Raw genomic sequence first — 26449 nt, 5'->3', positions numbered from 1 at the left:
TCTTTGTTATTCAATTAAATATGAAAATAAAGCATCCATTTTATTCTACTCTAGAAAACATAAAAATAACAAAATAAACCAAAGGAAAGTTATGGAAAAGAATTAGTGAATAGAAAAACAAGATCAATGAATCAGGAAACTAGAAAATTAGTAGAACTAATATAGAAATCCAAGAATTGGCTTATGTGAGAAGATCTATGAATAAACCAACATCTGGATTGGCATAAAAGAAAACGGGAATAATCAAAAACTAATGATGTAATGTATGGTGATTAACATCACATAATAAAAAAAAAATATTGCCAGAAAAGAAAACGGGAAGGTACAACACCAGGAATGAGAATGGGATGTCTACTCATTCACAGCAGAAAGTTTAAATGATAGAAATAATACTGTAAATCACTAATAATTTTGAAAATCTCCATGAAATGTATTATTTATTTAAAACATATGATCAAAATTTACTCAAGCAGCAAAATAAATTTTTTAAAAACCCTAGATGAAACTGAGAAAAATAATGTTATAAAAAATGTTCCAGATCTGGATGGCTTTACAAGTGAGCAATAAACCTCCAAGGAAGAGAGACTTCCTATCTTATTTAAATTCTATCAGGACAAAGAGAAGGATGGGGATCATCTTGATTTATCTTATGAAATTATAGCCTTAAAACCAATACTAAATGAAGACTGCCCAAAAAGTGAATTTCTGACCAATCTCATGTATGAATATGCAAATCCTGAATAAAAGTCTAGCAAATCAAATCTAGAAGAGTATTTTCAAAAGGATGCATCAAGAGCAGGAATGACTGATTTCACGAATGAAAAAAGAGTTCAATGTTCAGAAATCTATTAATATAATTCATCAAAGCAATAGTTCAAAGAAAGAGAAATCAATAAATGACCCAAATGCATTTTATAAAATTCAACATCCATTTCTGAGAAGAACCCATATTGAACTAGAATAAAAAGATACTTCCTCAACATGATACGAACTCAAACTCTTGTGGTAAAGGATTTCTATTAAAGTCAGAAACAAGACAAGGACGATTACTCTCTAATCTATTATTAAACATTTTTTCTGAGGGTTCTAATGGATGCAGTGAGAAAACTGGAAAAAGAAACCAAAGGGTAAATGTTGGAATGAAGGATTCAAAATGACCATTATTTGCAGGTTATGGGATTTTTCTATATACAAAACCCAAGAGAATTAACTGAGAAGCTATTAGAATTTAAGAGTTCAATAAGAAGCTACTTTCCCTGGATGACAGCTATAATCAGAAAGAAAATTGAATAGAGGAAAAAAAATCATTTAAAATAACAAAGTTAGGGGCGCCTGGATGGCTCAGTCATTAAGCATCTGCCTTCGGCTCAGGTCATGGTCCCAGGGTCCTGGGATCAAGCCCCACATAGGGCTCCCTGCCGGAAGCCTGCTTTTCCCTCTCCCACTCCCCCTGCTTGTGTTCCCTCTCTCGCTGTGTCTCTCTGTGTCAAATAAATAAATAAAATCTTTAAAAAAATAAAAAATAAAATGAAATAACAAAGTTATATAAAATTTCCAGGATAAACTTAACAAGAAATTAGTAGGGACTATAAGAAAATAACTACTAACCTTCTCTAATGGACATTTTTTTAAAAAAAGCAAATAAAGCAAATAAATAGAAGACATACATAATTTCTGAACAGACTTAAAATTCATTTGTGTGAATATTTTTAAAACACCTATACTGTGCCAGCTACTTTTCTTTTCTTTTTTTTTTTCCACCCAGGTGTCCCATAGTGACTGCTTTTTTTTTTTTTTTTGAGATTTTCATTTTCTTTTTCTATTTTTTAAAATTTTTTATTATGTTAATCACCATACATTACATCATTAGTTTTTTTTTTTAAAGATTTTATTTATTTATTTGGGACAGAGAGAATGAGAGAGAGAGAGCACATGAGAGGGGGGAGGGTCAGAGGGAGAAGCAGGCTCCCCGCCGAGCAGGGAGCCCGATGCGGGACTCGATCCAGGGACTCCAGGATCATGACCTGAGCCGAAGGCAGTCGCTTAACCAACTGAGCCACCCAGGCGCCCTCACATCATTAGTTTTTGATGTAGTGTTCCATGATTCATTGTTTGTGCATAACACCCAGTGCTCCATGCAGAACATGCCCTCTTTAATACCCATCACCAGGCTAACCCATCCTCCCACCCCCCTCGCCTCTAGAACCCAGCTACTTTTCTAAGTCCAAGACACTATTCTAGGATACAGCAGTGAACAAAACGTACAAATATCTTTTCCCCCATGAAGCTTATATTCTAATATAAAATTGTAAATTTATAAATTCTCCACCAAATTAATCTATTTATTTAATATAATCCCAATCAAAATCCCAAAAGGGAATTTTTGAGGTATGGGGTGGGGGAACTTGACAAAATAATTCTTATTTTTAAAAATAATTAAGGGTATTTGTCCCATGGGATGATAAAACATGGGGAAGGTATTTCTGAGTGTGCAAGCAAAAGAGGAACACACAAAGGAAAGTAACACTGGATTCAGTTGCATGGAAATTAAAGAGTTCTACAAGATAAAAACATCATGAACAAAAAAGGCAAAGGAAAAACTGGAAAAAATTGCAATGTATTTGATAGATAAGAGGGAAATAGCCCCATTTTATAAAGATTTGAAAATTTTTAAGAAAAGGATATGTGAGTAGGAAAATTGGCAAGGAATGTGATAGGCAATTTACTACAAAAAAAAAAATCATCCCAACGTGTATATGAAAATACATTCAAAGTTGTTAGTGATCAAACAAATGCACATTAAAACACAAATAAAGTACTATTTATCACCTGTCAAATCAGGAGGATGAAACGAATGGTATAATACATACTACAGATCAAGGTGGAGGAAAAGGGCACTTTTTGCATTGCTGGTGGGAATGTAAATTGGTTCCATCTTTCTCCATGGTAATTTGGCATTATGCATTAATGTCTTTAAAACATGCAAATACTTTAATGTAGCAATTTTATTTCCAGTAATTTGGCTTTAGAAAATAGTCATAGAATAAATGAAAGGATTGATGGCACTGTTGTTCATAAGAGCAAAAAGCTGTAAACAACTTAAAAGTCTAAAAATAAATTATGGCATATTCAGTCATGCCATAGAATAGCATACTTTCACCAAACATCATATTACAGAATCATGTTTTATTATGTGAAAAATTAGTCAAGATATGTTAAAGCTATCAAACTTGCACGTATAATATGATTCCATTTTTGTTTTCCTAATTTATATATGTTAAGAGAAAAAGGCTGGAAGGATTCATACCAAAATATTGAAAATAGTCATTTCTTAGTTGTAAGAACACAGTACATTAATTTTAATTTCCTTTTCTTATTTCCCTAATTTTTCATCATAATCCTGTATTTATGTTGTTGAGGGAAAGTATTTTTTGATGTTTCTTTTTTTTTTTTTTAAAGATTTTATTTATTTATTTGAGACAGAGAGAATGAGAGAGAGAGAGCACATGAGAGGGGGGAGGGTCAGAGGGAGAAGCAGGCTCCCTGCCGAGCAGGGAGCCCGATGCGGGACTCGATCCTGGGACTCCAGGATCATGACCTGAGCCGAAGGCAGTCGCTTAACCAACTGAGCCACCCAGGCGCCCTTGATGTTTATTTCTTCAAGGTTGTGGGCAGAACTTCAGAACCCAGGAAGAGGGTTTCATGCCCAGGCCTGGCTGCTTGTGGTCCTTGTCTATGGAGTCAGGTTGGCCTGTCCGGTGGGGCACCAAGATACTGGATTCAACGGCCTCCTCCCCTCCCTACCACTCCAGCTGCAAGGGAGAGGCTCCACGGGGTTGAGCAAAGAGCAGCCTGAGTCAGGAGCTGCTGCTAGCCCACGAGGATTTTCCTTCAGTTCTATATCCACAGCTAGGGTAACAGGGAGCGGAATCCGCATTCTCCACTCCTGGGTCCTCAAGCAGAGGCCATGTAAGAGACTTGGAGTTGCAAAGCTCCTCCCTTCATGCTAACCCACTTATGAAGGGGGATGGAGGAGTCACATAGAGGTTGCCCTGCCTCTCAGAACAGTGACACCCTGTCATCCCGTTCCTTCCCCCAACAGAGCCAGAAAGAGGTTTTCCCGTAGGTCACCATCCCCCTTCTATTTCTGGGCACCAGGAGTAATTCTCCTGTGGATCTTTAAATCCAGCAGCCTCAGAAGCAGAGCCAGGTACCTCTTTGGCTGCCACCCCGGGTCGGCTAACTCAGCTGCACTGCTCACTCTGTAGCCTGGCAACCCACCCTCTCTTCCCCACCTCACTTCCTCCTCCCCTGCTCCTGGCAGCTCCCCAGCTCCACACGTACTCATGGAAGATGCTGGGAAGACTGCGTGGGAGGTGCTGGCCATGAAGTCCGCGATCTGCCGCAGGGCCCAGATGTTGGAGGAGTTGTTCCCCTTCTTCATCTGCTCCTGGATGAGGCCTTCCAGTTCCTCCCTGAAAGACTGAAGCAGGCCCCAAGGTGCTGGTCCCCCCAGTGGGTCTCATGGGGGGACTGAGGACCCCTCTTCCAAGAGCCCACCCCAATCCCCTGGGTCAGCTAGGCCAGGGCCACACATGGGATCCCTGGGCCTCAGAGGACATTGGGAATTCTAGTGAGACCTCAGGAGCCTCCCCAAACTACTGTTTGAGAAGCAAAAAGATGTCTGCTGTTGTGTCCCCTTTGTCCAGGTCCTTCCTGGGTCTAAGTGATAGTCAAGACGTCCCTCCCACTTCCAACTCCCCTCAACGCCCCCCACCCCCACCCCTGGGCCATCAGACAGGACAGGGCTTCACTTTAGTAATTAAGAGACCTTTTAAAAAGCAAAACTGGACGAAAATGTGTGCCATCCTCCCTGTCCATCAGCCATGCCTATGGCCCTTCTGGACCTCAGTTTCCTCGGGTACTGAAGGATTTGCTGTCCTCCCTGTCACTTCCACTTCTAATGCCCTGCTAAGCCTGGCTTTTCAGACCATAAATAAGGCAGGACTGTCCACCAGGTGGCAGCAGGGAACACTCAGGAGGAAACAGGGAGCCCCTCATGTGTTGGTCAATCTATAAAAGGACAGAAGAAACATGAACTCCTTTTGTCCCATTTCTTGCCTGCGAATAAAGTTCTATCCATTCAGGCCCCGAAACCTGGGTTGGTACTAACTCTGTCATCTCTCCTAGTCCCACACTGGAGTTTTCCCATCATCCCAAAGCTTTTAGTCCCTGCCATATTCCTCCAGGCTTCCTCCACAGCATCACCTGTCACCAAGACCTCAGGCCCATTACCTCAGTGCTCCTTTGTGAAGCCTGAGCATTCACGGTGTGCACTCAGCCAGGGTCACACACAGCCCACCCATGTGTCCTGTCTCTCCAAAGCCCAGTGGGGACTGAGGCAGAGCCCCTCCTGGCAGGCACCTGGAGATGCCAGCTCCAGCCTGAGCTTCCCAGCCCCAGCCTGAGCTTCCCAGCCCCTGGGATCATGCACTGTTTCCTGAGGATCCCCAGCTCTACCACCCTCAAATTCCTTCCACACCGCTCTTCCTCTCCTCACCCAGGGCCTCCATCACCCTCCTACTTCCGTGGTCCATTAGGCCCATGCTTTGTTCTTCTCAATGCACCACTTGCTGCAAGGATGAGCTCTGTGTCCATGCCACGCAGGTACCAACTGACCTCAAGTCTGGGGCCATGGTAGGGTGATCATGACTTGCCCTTCCTGCCCTGGCCCATATTCCTCTGTATCCTTCACTCTGGCCACCTTCTGGGGCTTCCAGACCCTCTTCACCTCTACCCCATGCCTGTCAACCTTATTGTCCCGACAGGGAGTTCTTTGTGGTGCTCAAAAATGGGGGCCCCAAGCCTTCCACGTGGCGTTCCCAGCTGGCCTCCTGTTTACAGGAATATCCCTGTTAGTTCATTGTTACAACTTTTGGGGAAGCCTGGAAACTGAGGCAGGGCTCCGGTCTCTCAGACCCACCCCCTCCCTGTACCAAGCCAAAGCGCCTGCACATAAACCAGGTTTTTGCCCTCTACCAGTGACCAGGGAGAGAATGAAATACCCACAGGGCCAGGCCGGTTTGCTCAGCGGGCTTAAAATTGCTACAACACTGAGCAAATGAAAGAGGAGTTATTTATCTTTCAGGTTCAGCCAGATGAATGGGCGGCGCCGCCTGCTCCGCTCCCTTCCCCTCCTCCTCCTCCTCCTCTCCCGCCCGCCTGGGGCGGACCCCACTCACGGGGCTCTCCAGGATCATGGTGACGCGCTTCTTCTGCTCCATCAGGTTGAAGTCCTGCCGCAGGTCCGCCGCGCGGCTGCGGAGGCGCAGGTACTCAGGGTCGTCCTCAGAAAAGCGGTCCAGATACTGCTGCCCTTGCGGGGGCGGCGGCGGCGAGGCAGCCTCGGGGACAGTCTCTTCACTCATTGTCCTGGTGGGCTTATAATCCGCTTCTGGAAGCCTACAGAGAAGGGAAGAGGGAGCTCCCAGTCCGAGTACAGTTTCCTACAGCAGAGGGGCTGGATTCGTTGGATTCACGCGGGAGGCGGCTATTCCCCGGAGGGTGTAAGCCAAGCCGCGGTTTGGAGGGCAGGGTGCCGGCAGCTGCCCATCGATAGGGGGCGCTAATACATCATCGGACCTAGCAAAAATCTGGCACACGCCCAGGGGTCCACCACCCTTCCCTGACTAACCAGCTACACTTAAACTGCCACACCGGGGTGGAAGTGGACAGTTCCTCTGGTGCAAGCATGATCTGCATACATTTTGGAGCATTTTTGTGATGCATACCTACGTAGTGTAAAGCCACGCATGGGGAATTAGTACTTACTAATGTACTATATCTAGTCCTGACCCCTGGAATGAGGATTAGGGCAGCCTTTGGAGAGTTGGGCTGGGACCCCTATTTTTTCTACTCAAGCATGCTTTTTTCCCCCCACGGCCTGATGGTAAACGAAGGAATGTCCTCTCTTACTATACTGGAACCTTACTGAAGAAGCAGGCTGCAGCTCCAGCCTCCACCTCCCAGCTATGGGGCTTTGACCACACCAGTCTCCCTTTGTGTGTCAGTATCACTAGGCCTTCAAATCTGGGTTATGCCCCTTCAATACCCAGGGCAGCCTTACAGAGCCCTAGCCTTCTCCCTGCTGTGTGATCCCTTTCTCAGCAAAGGAAGGCAAGTGCCTTGACGAACAAGAATTAGCTTTTGAACACCAGTAGAGAGATGCCAACAAAAGAGCATTACAGGGGATCGGGATACCTGGCTTTCATCTTTAACCTGCCCTCCCTCACTTTACCTCCATGAGCTCACATTTGCATTCCACGAGGAGGTGGAAGGCTCTCTTGTTCTCTTAGAGCACTCCTGCCTCCTTGTCCTTATCTGTTCTTCCCCCTTGGCCCATTCTGTTAGCCTAAACCTTGACTGTCCTTACAGCCAGCAGTTCATTATGCAAGAGGCCTTGCTGACAGCCAGTATAGTCTTGTTGTTGGTGAGCTGTCTGCAACATCTTCTTCCATCTTCTGTCGAGATTCTACCCTCCACCTTATAGTTCCTCTGAGTGGGGCAGGTGGGTGAAGCACTAGGTAATGGGAGAAGTGGGAATCTACCCCATCAGGTCAGAACACTCAGGTGATCTTTCTTCCTTTCCCTCTTCTTTCATTTTTCCTTCCTACCTACCTACCTACCTACCTACCTACCTACCTACCTTCTTTCCTTCCTTCCTCCCCTCCCTTCCCTGCCCCTCCCTTCCCTTCCCTGTCCTTCCCTTCCCTTCCTCCCTCCCTCCCTCCCTTACCTCCCTCCCTCCCTCCCTCCCTCCCTCCCTCCCTCCCTCCCTTCCTTCCTTCCTTCCTTCCTTCCTTCCTTCCTTCCTTCCTTCCTTCCTTCCTTCCTTCCTTATTTTTCCCCTTTTGGGAAAGAGCAAATAGCAAATTCAAGGGAGGGCACATGTACTACTTCCCTCAGCTGACAGCCTGAACCCTTGGCCTAGAGTAGTGGTTCTTAAACTTGGGTGCATATTGGAATCCACTGGGGAACTTTAAAAAATACTGCTGTCAGGGATTTTAATGTTATTAGTCTGGGGTGTGATCTGAACATCAGGATTTTTATGTGTTTCTTTTTTTTTCTTTTGTTATGTAGTCACCATACAGTACATCATTACTTTTTGATGTAGTGTTCCAATGATTCACTGTTTGTGTATAACACACTGTGCTGCATGCAATATGTGCCCTCTTTAATACCCATCACTGGGCTAGCCCATCCCCCCACACCCCTGCCCTCTAAAACCCTCAGTTTGTTTCTTGGAGTCCATAGTCTCTCATGATTCATCTCCCCCTCTGATTCCCCCCCTTCATTTTTCCCTTCCTTCTCCTAACGTCCTCCATGCTATTCCTTATGTTCCACAAATAAGTGAAACCATATGATAATTGACTTTCTCTGCTTGACTTATTTCACTTAGCATAATCTCTTCCAGTCCCATCCATGTTGATGTAAAAGTTGGGTATTCATCCTTTCTGATGGCTGAGTAACATTCCATTGTATATATGGACCACATCTTCATCCATTCGTCTGTCGAAGGGCATCTTGGCTCTTTCCACAGTTTGGCTATTGAGGACATTGCTGCTATGAACACTGGGGTGCATATGGCTCTTCTTTTCACTACATCTGTATTTTTGTGGTAAATACCCAGTAGTGTAATTCCTGGGTCATAGGGTAGCTCTATTTTTAACTTTTTGAGGAACCTCCACACTGTTTTCCAAAGTGGCTGTACCAACTTGCATTCCCACCAACAGTGTAAGAGGGTTCCCCTTTCTCCACAACCTCTCCAACTTTTATTGTTTCTTGCCTTGTCAATTTTTACCATTCTAACTGGTGTAAGGTGGTATCTCACTGTGGTTTTGATTTGAATTTCCCTGATGCCTAATGATGATGAACATTTTTTCATGTGTCTGTTAGCCATTTGTATGTCTTCTTTTGAGAAGTGTCTTTTCATATCTTCTGCCCATTTTTTGACTTGATTATTTGTTTTTTGGGTGTTGAGTTTGAGAAGTTCTTTATAGATCTTGGAAATCAGCTATGGACATCAGGATTTTTAAACGCTCCCCGGGTGATTCCAATAGGCAGCCAGAGTTGAAATACCACTGGCTAGATGTTAATAGTTGTTCCACATAATAGAAGGCATCCATTCCAGATGTTGGCCATTTAGCAAGCCAGCCAAAATGGCACAAACCTCATCATCTAACACCATTGCCAGGTGTCATTTCCCATGGCTGTCCAAGCCCCATCCTCCAACTCCAGTCACCAACTGCCACCATACATCTGACCTGGGACAGCAGGAGGCTCCAGATGCCACCATTACTGCTTTTGCAAGTTTGCCAAACCACGACATCTCATCTTGATTCTTTCACTAATTAATTATTTCCTTATGAGTGCCCTCACCAGATCTCCCCCAACCCGCACCATGCCTGCTGGGCCTGTAGATGAAATATTTGCCTGTGAGTGACAGAGTATGGAGGAGGCATCTTCTGGAAGTGGCAGCCAAAAAAAACCCAAACAAACCCAAAAGCAAAAAAAAATTCTCTAAAGAAAGATCTGAAACAGATTTGGCAGATTGCTAGAATGGTTGAAATTGTACTTAGTAGCATTCAAGCCAGATTCTTCATCTAAGCAGAGAAAGAGTTATTGAGTCCATCAGGGATGTTTCCAGTGGAATTAGCTCTGGACTAGAGTCAGAGTCTACAGTATCACCCTCACTCTGTCATTCTTTAGCTTCATGGGCTTGGCCAAGTAGTAATTTCCCTCTTTGGGTCTCATTTTGTCCATCTCTAAATGAGGGAGTGAACAGAATAAACTCTGGGCCCCCTTCCAGCTCTACACTATATGGAGTGAGACAGATTCGTGTAGAAAATGAAGGATAGAGGACCTGAGTTTCCTGGAGCAAGAGACCTTCTTCCTGCATCCTTGTCTCCCCACCCCTGGGGCCTCTCCCTCAAGCCAAATACCAAATGGGCAACTGCAAAGAACACACATGACCTACTGACATTTGCCTTGTAGTTTCAAGTCAATCCCACGTGCGTGGAGCGAGTTAAAAATACCTCACCTCCACCATGTTCTCAGACAGCCTCACCCCTGCAATAATAAGCAGTAATAAGGTATTGCAAGGACAAAGACAATGGGAGTGCATCAGAGCTATGCAGACATGAAGTCACCACCCAGACTCTCCTGAGCAGACAGCAAAGACAGACATTTTTCCAGAGGCATTGCCCCTCCTGTTTTAATTCTCTTTAGAACTTTGGAAGCCCCAATCTTTGATGTTATTTTAAAAATGAAACAAGCAACCTCCCAATGAGTACCATGGATATGCACATGGAGATGAGCTCCCTGTGTTCCTTATGACTCCAGGTCCCACCAGCTCCAGAGCCACCTGAACCCTCAGCTTCTCTGGGATTAGGATCACTTTGGTCAGCACAGCCCAGTACTGAACCTTCCTAGCCTAAATCCTTTCTATTTAGGTGGAAAAGGCTGACCCTCTTTCCTTCCTCTTGGAATGGCTGCACTCCCAGGAATGGGTCTGTGAAGGCTTGAAGTAGCATTTCCCTCCCTGAAGCACGAGGAACAAAAAAGCTCAGGTCCTGCTGGGCAGGAGCCCAACTACCATGCCCCCCAGGCCTGCCTTCACTTCTCAGAGCTCATCCCCAGGTTACTCCAGAGAAGCTCTGTTGGGAATGGAGTAGAAAATGGAAGCCCTGACTCTCTCACTGTGACAATGGGGGCCAGAGAAAACCACCCTTTGACTTTGTGAACAAGAGGCATCCTTTTGTGCTCCTTCTTTTCCTTCCAAAATGTTGCACAGGTGACCAAAGTTATGTGCAGTGTGGCTTAGTGGTTAAAAGCATGGACTCTGGAACAAGAAGATGATGAGTTCCAGTCTTAACTACGCCACTTATTAGCTGTGTGATCTTGTAGAGCAAGTTACTTAACCTCTTTGTGCCCCAGTTTCCCCATGTATAAAATGGGGATCAAACTATTTACCTCTTTAGGCTGTTGTGAGGATTTAGATGAGTTAATGTATGTGAAGCATTTAAAACAGTGCCTGGCGTATATCAAGTGCTATTAAGCATTTGCTCTTATTATGTGTCATTTAGGGGCTAGAACCATTATAGCATTAGGAGCTCGAGTAATGAGAGGCTCATGGTTCAACTGTAAACAGGTGCATACTCAATAACTGTAATTATATGTTGTAGTCCAAAGAACTAATTCAATCTTGAGCTATATTAACAAAAAGAACATCCAGAAAAAGACTGACAAGAATGACCAGTTCTCTGACCGATACTGGGAACATGTCAACTTGGAGATCACAACAAAGAGGATAAGCAGGGTGGTGACCATCAGAGGTCACTGCTTGATGGGCCAGGTGTGACAAAATAAAGAATATATCTGGCCTTTTGCCCCCATTCCCAGCACAGAACTTCAAAAAGCCTCGGGATTTCTAAAATATCCAAAAAACATTGGGAGGGTCTTTTGTTATTCATGATGAGCTCATTTCATCAAACCTGAATTTATGCTAATGAGGTGATTTATGGTGGGCCCTTAGATGTTTCAAGGGAAGGACTGGCCACCAAGAAAGACCAAGCACATGATTAGAGGGTTGGAACTTCAGCCCCACCCCCAACCATGGAGGACAGGAGGGAGGAGGGCTGGAGACTGAGTTCAGTCAAGTGGCAGATGATTTAAACCCATTATGCCTAATAGTAATAAAGCCCCCCATTAAAAATCTCTGGACATCAAGGCTTGGAGGAGTTTCCTGATTGGTATGCTGGGATGGTGATGCACCCAGGTTCTATAAGGAGGGGCACAGAAGCTCTGCACCAATCCCCCACCCTCCCCACACCCTGCCCTATGCATTGCTTCCATTTGGCTGTTCCTGAGTTAAATCCTTTGTAATAAAACTGTAGTCACAATTACAGCACTTTCCTTGAGTTCTGTGAGTTGTTATAGTGAATTAGGGATTAAAGGGCAGCATGGGAACCCTCAAATATATAGCTAAGTGAGTCAGAGGTGTGGTGGCCTGGGGCTGGCTTGTGGCTTCTGAACTGGGGGGCAGTTTATTGGTGACCTTGCCCTTCAACTTGTGGCAGTTAACCTGTGTGTCCTTTAACTCAGCATAGTGTCGGAACTGAGCTGACCTGTAGGACACCCAGTTTGCCAGTTTGCGTCAGAGAATTGGAGACGGAACAGTACTGGGCAACTTCTTTTCATGATTTATTTTCATTCCCAGGACCACTCCATAGGGGCAGATGTTAATGTCACTATTTTACAGATCAACTGAATCGCAGAGAGGTTAGCTAACTTGCCCATGATCACACAGATAACAGTGGAGTCAGGATCTCAACCAGGGCTATCTCTGGCTCCAGATCTGCACTCCTCCACTCCACTCCACTCCACTCCCCCAATCCTGCTGGTGACTGGAAGCTCATCCTGGTGAGACGGACCCAACCAAAAAGTGTGCCTCACCCCCTATCACCACCAAAAACTGCCAACAAATTACCAGGAGCCTGGACCAGCCTTGTCCCAGGCTGCTGCTTCTCAGTGCTCGACCCGTGCACCCTGCTTCGTTCTCAGGGACGCCGACCTCATCTACAGGATTTCAAACATCTGGATGAAAGCTGAAAAACACAAGCAACAAACATCAGGGTCTTGTCTGCACCACCAGGACTCCTTACCCTGTTTTTGCAGTACCATTAGGTGCTGATTTATTGTAAGGACTGTGGAGAAATTCTTAAAAATGAACTAGAAATGAAATTTTATTTTAAAAGCAAATTATGTCTATGAAAAGGTAAAGAAAGCTTCATTATCTTTATGAGTGGGACCAAAATTTTTTTCAAAGAGAGGAATTGGAAAATCTCTTCACCGAGTGCTGACTGTGAGGACCAGAGGAGAGAAGCTGCTCTGCACAGTGGAGGGAGCAGGATGTGGAACTCCTGCGTGAGCCCGGAGGGGTCCTGGCTGCCAGGCTGGAAGGCATTGTGACCCCTTCCTGATACCACCCCCCAATACTTCACTAATAGCTACTCAACTCACAGACACTGGTATGAGAGAATTTCGGATGCCGTCAAAGAAGCAGAAGAAGCCTGAAGAACATCATGCCCCAGGACAGTGGAAGGGTTTGGGAGGTACACAGGCCATGAATTGGATTCAAGACAATTTCACCAAGCATTAGTATCTTACAAACAAGGATGAGTTACTACTCTAAAAATCCTGGGGATCAAGGTCTTCAAAGGGTTAGTCATCACAATGTTTAAACAAACAAAACCCACAGTGATGGTTTCCCATTTTCACTTGGGCACTCTGTTGCTCAGAGTAAGGATGCTTGTCTCGCCCAGGGCTGGCAGCATCCCCAACACCAACTCCTATTCCCACATGGCTCTGGGGCCAGTCCCTGCCTGTCCTTCCTTATGGGCCAGTTCAGCTCCAACCCTGACCCAGCGCTGGCTACAGCAGGGCATCTGGAAAGACTTAACTTACCATTGAGGGGCAGAGAGAATCCATCTTGGTAGGTATGGTGTGGCTGAGGGAGGCCAGGACACTGCATGCCCACTAAAGCACAGCTTCCTTCTCAGCCCAGCCAGGGTACTCTTGGCTCAGCATTTCAGTGCTGTGATGGGCCCTGAGCCCAATCCTGATGCTCATGGCTCTAGTTAGGGACCTGGCAGTTGCTTCCATAACCTAGTCTTGATGCTCTGCACGTCCAGCTGCCAGCTGGGGTCCTCCTCCCATTAGTCTTATTTTTAGCTAGAACAGGGTCACAGGCACCACCTTATGCTGCTTCTGTCCAATGCCCACCAACGTGAAAGGGAGCCCTCCCTTCCAGGGCTGGCTAGCTCTAGCACAGGGTTTACTGACATATCCCTGGATGCTGTTCTTCTGAGGGGTGGCCACTGATATCCCCTAAGGACTAATCCGCAGCCTTATAAGTTGTCTTACCTGAAGGATAAGCTTCTCCCCTTCCCCAGCAGCCCATGCCACAGAGGTATGAGGTTGTCTTGTGGTCATAACCTGCTAAGGTTTGGATTTTCAGAGTCTGAGCTATTTCTTGTTTCCACCGAAAGAACTAATTTTTTGCCTGTGCCACTCACGTAAGACGACAGGCATCTGTCCCCCAGATAAGTACACACTGAACGCAATAATTCCTATCCCAATCTCTGTTGGTGTTGAAATTCCACTATTAGAGGCTCATTCCTTGGGTTATAGTATTATCCCCTGATTAAAATGAAAATACGTCTGAGAGGTATCATAGGCAAATGTTGTAAAACATTCCCCTGTGGTACCAAAACTATCAGATCTCTGATTGCACAGTCAGGCAGAGCAGGGCCAGGCAGGCACCAGATGAGCAAGTCTTAATGAGAATGAGGCATGATGCCAGGGGCACTCAGGAGGATCTAGCAACTGGGGCAGGGTTGCCACCCTGGATGGACCTCAGGGGACCCTGGTGTGACAACTCTGAGCCTGGGCCTGATGCAGTGTTGAGGCCAGCATCACCATCCGTTTGGCCTTTGGTTTCCCCAGCATGTGTTTTGAGAGCCTGCCTTCCAACCATTCACACCCTGGGGCAAAGCTGAGAAGCAAGGGGTACTCCATATCATAAGAACACCAGCACCCACCCCCAGGGTGCTTGACACCTCCTCAGAGGCATGACATCTCAGAGCCACCTGTTCCTTGTCTCCATGTCCAGTCAAGCTGGGCTGCAAGGTGGGAAGAGTTAGGACACTGGATCCCAGCCCTAGATAGTCGCCCACTAGAGTATGTGGACAAGTCACAAGAAGCTCAAGGACCTTTGTTCATTCAGATGTCCCACAGTCGCTTTAAAACTAACTTGTCAGAACCAAGCAACACCGAACCAACCACCAGAACCTCCCTCCCCCAGCCAGCCCCTCCTCCCTGACCCCAACCTAGCCAGCAGAACGTAGCCCCGACTCCTCCTTTTCTCACCCTGTGCACCTTCTCTGTCACCAAGTTCTCCGGTTTTCTGTCCACTAAATATCTCCCTACCCAGGGCACAAGGCCCTGAGTCATGCTGCCATCTCTCTATCCCTTTCATAGTCTTTGCACAGTCTTACCTCTCTCATACCCACCACCCAATCAGTGGCCAGAGTCACTTTCTAAAAGTGCAAATCTGACCCATGTCTGTCACCTCCCTGCTAAAACCCACCTGTGGCTCCCATCACCTGGGGCAGTATTCCTGAACTTTTTTCCCTAATTCCTGCTCCTCTAGCCAAAATTCAAGTCAGATTTAGATTATGACAGGTATCCTTCTTACATTTATCAAATTTAAAGTTTTAATTCTGAATTTGCTTTCTCAAACCAAACACATGCTCCATGCTGGAAATTCAAACCCATCCATCCCCAGTCAGAGAACCGGGGTGCCTTTTCTCTTTACCCACCTCCTTCCCCTTGAGGACTGCCACCCAGGTGAATGAGAGCCAGGCTCTTAGCTGGCACACAAAGCCCTGAGAGTATCTCAGTGCCTGCCCCCACCTTCCCTGCCCCTCATGGGTGTTCCGGGGCTATTCCCAGGACCTGGAAGGCACCAGGCTGGTTCCTATCTCTGTGCCTTTGTCCATGCTGATCTCTGCCTGGAGAACTTTCCTCTTTTCCTTCTCCCTTTCGTTCAGGTTGTCCTCTCCTGGAAGCCTCCCACCCACACCCCTGTCCCTTTGGCTGTCACACCACCTTCACTCACCTCTTTGCTCAGGGGAGCCCTGTGGCTCCCTCTCAGTAGCTCCAGTTTGCATCCTTACACCCTTGACCCCTACTCAGGAAATACTCTAGCTGGGATTCACCCTCCTGGGAGAGCAGCTGGGGATTGCAAATCATAAAAGATGCACTCGGTCACAAGTCATTTTCCTCCCTGTCCCACTGAAGACCAGGTATATGTAATCACTGGAGCATAAAATCGTATTTCTATGGGTCATTCCTAGCAGCTATAAAAGGAAAAGAAGGCCTAGAAGGAGAGTAACAGATGTCCATGTTGTGTCACTTTTTGTTAGAAGCTGTTTAAGCTCCATGTGCACCTAAGACAGGTGCCTATCTCCTGCTCCTTCAGTGGGAGGTGTCCAAACAGGAACAGACAGGCTGAGCACCCTGAGTACCCAAAATGGAAAGATGTTACAAATGGTTGCTCCTGGCTACTCCCACCACCGCCATGGGCATGGCCTCCCCCCGGGGTAGTGCCAGCTTTGGAAAGCCCCAGGCCCCCAGCCCCTCAGCACAGCATCCGCTCCAAGCCTTAGACTTGAAGTCGGAACCCAAGCTCACCGATCCCTGAGACTTCCAGAAGGGAGGGAGGAGACAGTCATGGGCTTGCGGCTGTTACTTTGCAAAGTAAATGGAGACTGCTGAACAAGGGGTTGGACCACACCCTGCCTGGTGTATTCAGATAAAGAGAAAGCTCGAGCCTCTGCAGGGTGGGATTATGGGTGAAGCCTATCATCAGCTTCTTCACACGTTTCTGAATTTCCCAAGTTCTACATTAGGTATCAACTGCTGTGACCATTTTAGGACAAAAATAGTTTAAAAGAAGAAAGGAAGAAGGAGGAAGAAGGGAAATGGTAAAGTCTCTCTCTGTCCATCTCTGGAACCCCCTAGGCAGGAAGAACCCTTTAACCCCCTGACTCCTGCAGGTCTAAGAAGTGCTCATTTCTGAGCATCCCTGATGCATCCTTTCCTAGAAAAGTCCAGTGAATTTTAAAAGCCTTCTACTAAAGGGCCCCAGACCTAATGGTTGGTAGGTACTTTTTTCCCATTCTTTTATTATCCGGAAATTGCACTGCTATGGAATGAATGGACCCAGCATTTTTTCTCACCACTTAAAATCAGTCCCATTCCCTCTCACTGGACAAGCACAGTTATTTGTTAAGTATCTATTGATACCCAAGAGTAAGCAAGAACTGGAATTGGGTATGAGAGGAAAGATTTCCAAAAGAAATGAGATTTGGTCCCTGCCTGCTAGAGGCCCACAGTCATATTAAGGTGAAAAATATGAATACAAATAAAACTCTGTGTGTGTGTCTATAACAAGCATTGAACACATTCATTTCAGACCACCTCTGAAATGATGGTGTATATCTGTATCTCTCTCTCGCTCACTCTCTCTCTCTATATATATATACAAACACACACACATTTATTTTGTTTCTTGTATATATATATATATTGAATACATACATTTATTTTCAGTTTCCTACATGTATTCAATGTTTTTGGAACAGGAGACTGGAAACCCTGGGTCCACATTTTTTTTTAATTTAAATTTAATTACCTAACATATAGCAAATCATTAGTTTCAGATGTAGAGTTCAGTTAATCATCAGTTGCATATAACACCCAGTGCTCATCACATCATGTGCCCTCCTTAATGCCCATCACCCAGTTACCCCATCCCCCCACCTACTGTCCACATTTATGAGGACAAAGTTCTGAGTTAGATCTTGAAGGAAGACATTCAATCAACAAAATTCGGGCTGTTAAACCCAAATAGGTAGGGCTGTGCTGGGCCCTTCTCATCAGCGCTGTGGTGCAGGGCTCACCACGCTGGCTTTCAGGTGTAGAACTTGAGGCTCCAGGAAATGGAGTGACCTGGTTGGGGCTACAGAGCTATTCAAAGGCAGAGCCTAGTTTGAACCCATCTGGTTCCAGAGCCTGTTCTCGCTTTTCAGTTCACCATGCGTTCCTCCCCTCCATCACATGAAGGTGAGCAGATGCAAGGGGCCTGGGAGGAAGGCGAGGAATGGAAATCAGCAAATAGCTAAAGCCTGAGGCCCAGGCTTCATATCCTTCGAAGAGGCCTCAAGGATTAAACCAGCCACTTAAAGGATAATTCTGGTTCCTATTTCTGGCATGGGTAGCCGAAGGATCTAATTCACAATCCCTGCTCTCAAAAGGCCCACGATGGAGCTGGGGCAGAGGGTGGCTCATAGAGAGATCACTACAGTACTGGGGGCACAGTGCTCTAGTAGAGCCTCATGAACCATGGGGTTCCAGGGAGGCCCCAACCTTGAGTCTCCAGCATTAAGCTTTAATCCACTTGTCAGATATCTCTGCCACCAATCACAAAACCATGCCTTCAATGAAGGGGAAAGAAAGGGGGATTCAGGAAGCCCTGGTGATGCAGAGACAATGCTGAGCTAGCCGGAAGGCTGGGTTCAGCCTTCAAATACTCAGTCCCTTCAATGAAAAGGTCAGCCAAACTTGCACACTCTGTGGATAAAAGCTCATCTAAAAGACTGTCTAATTGAACTGACATGTCCTCTGATTCACTGTTCCACACCTCAGGCTGGCCTAGAATCCAGTCACAGATACTTTTAAGCAGTCATCCTGTTTACCTTTTACTTCTGGCAAGACTGTACCTAAGACCAATGGACCTATATTTTGAAAAGCTTCACCTTGGTCAAGTTCAAACATAAAATAGTTGGTTCTACTTTTTGACCTAATCTGAGAGCATTTGTTCTTCAGTAGGAAAGTGAACTGTAACCCATTGAATCACGTGGCAGGACTATCCTTGCTCACCATTCCACTTCCAGCCAAGAAATCCAGGAAACAGCTACTGGATATCATGTCCTTCCATGTCTAATAGAATAAAGTGCATCCTACACCACAGAGGTGAAAACAAATGCTCTTTTAGCACATTCAGGTCAGAACTGTTTTGTTGGCTTTTTCATTGGTTTTGTTGGGAGGGTTTTCCTTACTAACTGGGCAAAAGAGAAAATTATAAGAACATCTTGCATCTAGGACTAAAAGGGGATCTGACACCTTCCTTCCCCTCTCCAGACTAAAGAAGCTGTAAAAATTCACAACCCCAGTGATACTCGGGCCGTGCTGAGTTAGGGTGTGGGGGAGAAGGCCCCTTCATAGGCCCAGGAAGAAGGGATGGTAAGGAAATGTGTTAAAGGGTGGGAGGGTCTAAAGGCTTACATAGGAAACTCTGCTGGCCTCTGGATATCCATGCAGAGATATCCCCAAAGCCTGAGAAGGGGGGTTCAGGCTGTCACAGAGTGTCAGGACAAAGATGGAAAAAACAGGAGGCATGCTGTTTGACCTTCTCCTCCTCTCTGTGATCCTCCCTGTGATTCTATATGGCTTGGATTTTATTGTGAATGTATTAAGGGAGGAACTATTTCAACTTCTCTATATATCTGTTTGTGTGTTTGCATCAGGGACAATGCCATGGGCTCACCAAACCCACTGCTCTTCTTCCTGGGTACCCAATTTCCCAGCCCCTGCCTTCCTTCTAGCAAGGGCCATATGGAATGTAAATCAATGGGTGATAAGCAGAAGTGATGTGTGTCACCTGTAACCCAGGCGATTAGGAGCAGAAGTGCTTTCTCCACACTCTTTCTCTTTTCTTGCCTCTCTGCTAGATGCAGAGGATCCAGTAGCAATTCTGCGGCCCTTGGGGATAATGTAGCCCCCAAATGGAAGGAACCATGGTGCCCTGAAGGCAGCCCACTGAGCATCTGATTGGAGATGCTGAGGTTGCTGTTACAGCAGACCGCCTATCCTGAATAACATAGTCACACTGTTTTTTTTAAACTCAAGATAGTCTTCTATTAACTTAATCCTGATGTCTCCTTCAGGATCACCAGTTATCCATATGCTGAATCTCTGTTCTCTAATTTTTCATTTTTCCTCTCATTAGTTTTATTATTGACACTTTCCTTGCATTCTGACAGTTTGTCATTATTTCCCACTTCACCGATGTTAATTCAGCAAACTAGTATGCTTTTCATGATAGCATGGAACATATTATCTGTGGCATACTTTCCTTCACCTCTTCACGCTAGGCTGTTCTCTACCGTCGTTGTCCTCTCTTATTTCTTAGAAGCCATATCTTTTTGTACTATATTGAGGAAACCAAGTCACGTTCTGACATTTTTCTTGTGATTCCTATAGCAGATTATTACAAGCACATGCTTCTTTTGAGTCTTCCTCTGAAGTGTCTTTTCTCAAGACACTTCTAATTGCTTTTTCCCTCCCTTTATTCTCAAATAAGAGGAAATCGAATCCCCTAAGATATAATACATAGGGAAACTAGTTTCTAGCAAAAGGTGATCAGGAAACCACATGTTTTCTGGAAATAGATGCGGTGTACACACAATTAACAGTGACTTTTAAGACCATACGGCAATTTCTGTATTAGCTGACTATAGCAATTACCTTAATAATCAGTCCACATAAAATCAAAGCTATAAAAGGATGATTATCAAGGAAAACAGCCCAATCCTGCATCCAGGTTATAAAATGGGTACTCCTTCAATCAAACTCATTTCTAGGCGATTGGTCTATTAACATCAGACTTGAGGACATAAATACTTAGGCGAATCGACAACTCTTAAAATAGGACCTCCCACTTCATAATTTCCTGAGGTCCCATAAAACTACTGATAAGACTTAGGAAGAAGGGAATGAAAGAGAAGCTTCAACAATTTGAGGGCTATCAGATACTAGAGACTCAGCTTCACTTCCAGGACATCTCCTGCTTGAAGAAATGACATGGGAGGCTAGTCACACAGGCGAGCACAAGGAAGACGTTAGATTCAGGCCTCAGAAGTGAAGGCAGATAGATAAAAGCCCAGGTATTGATTTGATAGTGAGGGGTAAAAATAAACATTGGCATCATGGCATTTCTTCAAATCAGAGACATCACTGATTGACACGCTATTATTTTAAGGACTACTAGAAAAGGAAAACCACTGCCAGTTATAATTGTAAGTCATCATTAATTGGAAGATTTCAGAGATGTTGACATGTGGGGAAAATGGGTGTCTTAGCATTGATGAAGTATGGAAACCCAACTTAGAAGTTAGGTCACCAACTTTGGGATTGCTCTTCACATGTGGGTGGCAGGTCATCCACCAGGTCAGGAAGCCAAGCTATGAGACAGGAGAAAGAGGCCATGAGGCTTTAGGAGAGGCCCATGAACCCTGACTCAAGGTTTATCAGCAGATGAGGTTTATTGGCTGCCCGTCCTGCTTCCACCAGGCAGTGACCCAATATCGGCAACAGCAAAGCAGACTGATGTGCCCAACTGCCAAACATGTTTCACTCCGTGCACATCCATGTCCTTCTGAGGAAGCATCTTCCTCCTTGGCGAAACAGGAGGATCATGTCCTAAGGCTAGACCAGACTAGGATTAGAAGGCCAGAGCTTAAAAGATAAGATGAGACAAAAATGGAGATGGACACACTACCTGGATTTCTGATTCGCTGAGTGGATGAAAACCACCCTGGCTGGAAGTATTCTCCAGAGGGCCTAGAACATAGTAGGTGCTCAACAAATGCTAGTTCCCATCTCCTATATCCTCTTTCAGAACTCTCCCAGATCTGCCCTGCATTTTCTCAATATTGGGAGTAGACAGATTTGAGGCAAACAGAGGGAAAATTAACAACTATTGAGGGTGGTGGAGTGGTAAATAACTCAGTAGAAGCCCAAAGGTGTCTCACTACACCCAGGGAATTGGCTCCACCATACAGCCTTATGGCTAAGAACCCAGGCTCTGGAAAGCATTAAGGGCCCAGGATCAAATCCAAGCTCTGCATCTGTCCGTGTGTACTTGGGCAAATTAATTAATTTTTCTAAACCTCAGTTTCTTTTTTTTTTTTTTAAGATTTTATTTATTTATCTGAGAGAGAGAGAGAATGAGAGAGAGAACACAAGAGGAGGAAGGGTCAGAGGCAGAAGCAGACTCCCTGCTGAGCAGGGAGCCCGATGCGGGACTGGATTCTGAGACTCCAGGATCATCACCTGAGCTGAAGGCAGTTGCTTAACCAACTGAGCCACCCAGGTGCCCTAAACCTCAGTTTCTTGATCTGTACAATGGAGAGAGGAATAGAATCTCCTCAGAGGATTATATGAAATAAAATATGAAGGCACAGGGCCTAGTAAATAATATGGGTTCAATAAATGCTAGGTGCTACTATTAAATCATTCTTCCTGTGGTCTATTGGCATTGTAACAATTGAATTTTTTTTTTAAAGATTTTATTTATTTATTCATGAGAGACAGAGAGAGAGAGAGGCAGAGGGAGAAGCAGGCTCCCAAGGAGCAGGGAGCCTGATGTGGGACTCGATCCCAAGACGCTGGGATTATGACCCGAGCCGAAGGCAGACGCTTAACCATCTGAGCCACCCAGGTGCCCCTAACAATTGAATTTTTAAACTTGCAGTCTAGATTCCATCTTGCCAGCAAGCATACATCTGGGCTCACTGCCCCATCAAATGTTCTCAAGGGAATGTCAGTGCATCTGTGAAACTCAGCTTAATAAAATTAGGCAGATTATATTTGCTACTGAATTTCTATACTAAAGACACAGGTAGATTTTTGGATGATAGGCAGTTTTAAATGATGGCTTCCACCTCTCCATCTGAGCAGGTAAATCTAGAGATTCCAGTGTTGTTACAACGCTTCTTGCATCACTGATGAGGATGCCTGGACTGGTTACAGGTTTTTCCAGCTAATTCTCTGACCCCCTTGACCTGGCTATTTATTAGAGGCACAGAAAGCTGTGCCCAGCCATCTGACATGCCTTGTGCCTTGGGAAGGAAGGACTTCTGGCCATTCCTGGCAGTCAAGCTTAGAATTCAAAAGATTGGGGCGAGGTTTTCAATCTAGAAAAAATAAAAGGGGCAAAGGATTGCAAACCAAGGCAGAAAATCAGGAGGGCATAAAGAGAGCAAATACAGGGGGAGAGCCCACTCCTCACCACTCAAAATAAAGGCATTTAAAGCAAATTAAATAAAGTTTCACATATGGTTAGTAAGCAAATGGAATGTGTGAGCCCAAGACATAATACATATTGAAAGTGTATGAGGCCATACTAAACATCCACCTAAAGACCTCTTTGATAATAAACACCCATAAGGCATTTAGCCAGGACAAGCTGTCTCATGGGAAAGTGCACCTATACAATATTAAATTGTGGGGCAGAATAAATAATAGCTAGGGGTCCCCCAATCTCCATACACTATAGGGTGGGGGCAGGACAACTGCCCACACTCCATCTTTGCCTTCTTTGTGCCCAGCCTCTCTGGGAAGTGGGACAAAGGGCCCTGATGCCATCTCTCTCCTACACCTTTGAACCCTCTATAATTTCAGGAACATATAATTTCAGAAGCATTATTATATGGCAAAGCATGCAGATTCTGGCAAAGACTGCCTGATTTGTATCCTGGGTTCACCTCTACTAGCTGTGAGATTTTAGACGAGTTACTGAACCACCCCATGCCTCAGTTTCCTCACCTGTAAAGTGGGAGTGGTAATTATGATAGCAACCCCAAAGGGTTGTTGCAGTCAAATGGATTCATCCATGAAAAACACATAGGACAATATCTGTCACGGAAGATGCATTCAGTAATGCTGCTATTATTTGGCAGCTGTCAGCAATATGCGTGAATCTGAACACCAAGCTGGACCAGCTGAGGAGGATAAGCATTGGCACGAAGCTTGGAAGCACGGGAATGTTCTGAGGCAGTCTCTAGTAGGTTGAACAGTGGCACCTCAAAAAATATGTCCACATCCTAATTCCCAGAACCTGAGAATGTGACCTTATTTGGAAAATGGATCTTATACGATGAAATTAATTTAAGAATCTCAAGATGGTGGGGCGCCTGGGTGGCTCAGTTGGTTAAGCGACTGCCTTCGGCTCAGGTCATGATCCTGGAGTCCCTGGATCGAGTCCCACATCAGGCTCCCTGCTCGGCAGGGAGTCTGCTTCTCCCTCTGACCCTCCCCCTTCCTTCTCATGTGCTCTCTCTCATTCTCTCTCTAATAAATAAATAAAATCTTTAAAAAAAAAAAAAGAATCTCAAGATGAAATCATCCTAAATTATCCAGGTGGACCCCAAATCCCATCACTTATCCCTTATGAGACACACAGATGAGATGGCCATGTGAAAACAGGCAGATATGGGAGTGATGCAGCCAAAAATCAAGGAACACCAGAAGCCACCAGAAGCTGGAAGAAGCAAGGAAGTATTCTCCCTTAGAGCCTTTGGAGGGAGCACAGCCCTGCTGACACCTTGATTTTGCACTTCTGGCCTCCAGAACTGTCTTAGGGCTACTCCAACCTTAATATACATACTAATTGCCTGAGAATCTTGCTAATTTACAGGTTCTGATTCAGCAGGTGTGGGGTGAGGCCTGAGATTCTGCATTTCTCAAAAGTTCCTACATGATTCCATTGCTGATGGTCCACACCATGCCTTGAGTAGTGAGGTTTTAAGAGCATATTGTCACGAGCAGCACCATGACGAAGGGGATGCCTGGAACAAAGGGACAGAAGTTGTAGATCCAATCAGCCACCACATTTGGCCACTGTGACAGTAGAGAAGCCCCCCTTTCAGCTGGAGGATAAAGAGCAGAAGCAAGTCACCGAGCTCTGGTGGCACGTCTCCCTAGGCTCGGTCGATGCTTCTGAATTGAACAGCAGCTCACTGGGGCAGTAGTAATGGGTTCTGACAGCTCCTGTTCATCACTCTCTAACAGGGTCAACCAAGAAGTGGTCTCATCCTTTTGGATGAAAAAAACAAAAAACAAAAAACAAAAAAACGGAAACAAAATAAGATTTCCTTATCCCTGGCTTATGGAGGGCCCAGAATAATTCCTAGGAGAATGGAAACTTTGGTGATAGAATCCCAGTTTCCTAATTTCAGTGAACTTGATGGAGACTTATCAGTACTTTTGCCCTATTGTTTTTTTTTTTTTTAAGATTTTGTTCATTTATTTATTTGAGAGAGAGTGGGGGGGAGCAGAGAGAGAGGGACAAGCAGACTCCATGCTGAGCACAAAGCCCAACACAGGGCTCAATCCATGACCCTGAGATCCTGACCTGAGACGAAATCAAGAGTCAGATGCTTAAATGACTGAGCCACCCAGGCACCCCTGCCCTATTGTTTTTATGGAGTGAAAAATGCTTGGTCTGAAAAGGGGATGAGAACTTGCCTCTAATGTAGCCTGGGCTCATGTGTGAGTAGATATTGAGAAGCTCAGGCTGGTCAACAAGAGAGGAGAAGCCACTGGTATGTCCCAGGATGAGGGAGTGGAGTAGCTTATCCACTCAAATAGTCTGGGTTAAAAAAAAAAAAAAAAAAGCTGGTCCGCCAAGTCCAATGTAGGAATGGGCAGAAGCTACAGATGTCCCTTGGGCTTGTGTTTTTCTTTTTAACAAGGCAAGAAACCTTGTTAAAAAGAAAAACACAAGCCCAATGGAGTCACTTATGCTAGGCCAACTCACCAAACCAGGGCTTACTACCTAACCAAATTGCAGTTTCAACCTCCCCCCAGAAATGTTATCTTAACTGGCCAGTCAGGAATTTTCTGGTCAGCACCAGTGATGTAATCTGTCACATGGACCCTCTCCTAGTCCCAAAGGAAGATGAGGTCATCCACCTAATAAGACCCCCTGCTCTGTCCCCTAAGGGAATGTGACCTTGCCTGAAACAATTCTTTCTATTCTTTTGCTAATTGTCCCACCCCTGCACTGCCTATAAAACCCTTCCATTTTGTACAGCTCCTCCAAACTCCTTTTTATTTGCTAAATGGGATGTTGCTTGATTTCATGAATCACTGAATAAAGCCAATTTGATCTTTAAATTTACTCAGATGAATTTTGTTGTTAACAGCCTGAATTCTCTACTTTCATTTCCCACTGATCTCTTTCTCCAGCACCCCTCCTGCAATCCAAACTACATATACAGTTTTATCTCTAAAAATGCTTCACAAAACCACCCAAGACTCCCCCATTGTCTATGGCCAAGATAGCCACCAGACTTTAGATCATGAACTAACTCCAAAGGATCGGTGGCACTGACTTAAGAGAGCTTGAGTCCTCCTCTGCGTTCAGTCTGAAAGAAGGAAATCGATTTCCAGGGTCAGCCATGGGCTCAGGGCAAGGGGACTGGCACTATGCCATTTCTTCCTGAACAACAGAATAAAGCCAAAAAATCTTAGCTCTCAAGCTCCTCAAGCTAGCACTTCCCCCAGTCTTCCTCTTCATGAAATGCCCACCCCAGACAGAAATGCCCACCCCAGACAGACAGGACACCCCTGTGTGCCTACCCCACATCAGCCCCCAGCTCTCCTCTTCCCCTGGTCAAGGTCTTTCCATTCTCCAGCACCTAATTCTCTCCCTCTTCTTAGCTCTGGAACCTCTCATTTGCCACCAAACTGGCATCTTTTCCTGCTATTACTCATCCCTGTATATGAGTCAGGACAAAAATGATTAATGCATGAATGTTCCCAGCTTCTCCCCTCCCCACAGCCTGCCCTCCCTATACTCCAAGAAGAGCTCACCGTGCCTCATTTTTTGGGGGCTTCATGAAGTAGAATCAACAGGGAAGGGAGCTGGGAGAAAATAAAAGGAGGGACCTTCAAGGAAGCAGGTGGGTTTTTAAGGTCT

General features: G+C 45.4%; 1 protein-coding gene across 2 annotated transcripts in view; it reads right to left on the bottom strand.

The window, feature by feature from the left end:
• Nucleotides 1-26449, bottom strand: part of ADD2 (adducin 2) — a 106810-nt gene that overhangs the window by 37887 nt on the left and 42474 nt on the right. For both annotated transcript variants that reach the window (XM_045883764.2, XM_064572360.1), the window contains exons 2-4: nucleotides 12548-12665; nucleotides 6243-6462; nucleotides 4345-4483 (exon numbers count right to left, since the gene is read on the bottom strand). In XM_045883764.2, the coding sequence (XP_045739720.1) occupies nucleotides 4345-4483; nucleotides 6243-6428 (325 nt within the window). In that variant the 5' untranslated portion in view covers nucleotides 6429-6462; nucleotides 12548-12665. The remainder of the gene's footprint in view (nucleotides 1-4344; nucleotides 4484-6242; nucleotides 6463-12547; nucleotides 12666-26449) is intronic.

The sequence above is a fragment of the Mirounga angustirostris genome, unplaced genomic scaffold (assembly GCF_029215605.1).
Source record: "Mirounga angustirostris isolate CCGP_5_RB_7025 unplaced genomic scaffold, mMirAng1.0.hap1 SCAF_10, whole genome shotgun sequence".
Lineage (NCBI taxonomy): Eukaryota > Metazoa > Chordata > Mammalia > Carnivora > Phocidae > Mirounga > Mirounga angustirostris.
The sequence above is the reverse complement of the archived record's forward strand: the minus strand, read 5'-3'. Positions and strand labels throughout refer to the sequence as shown.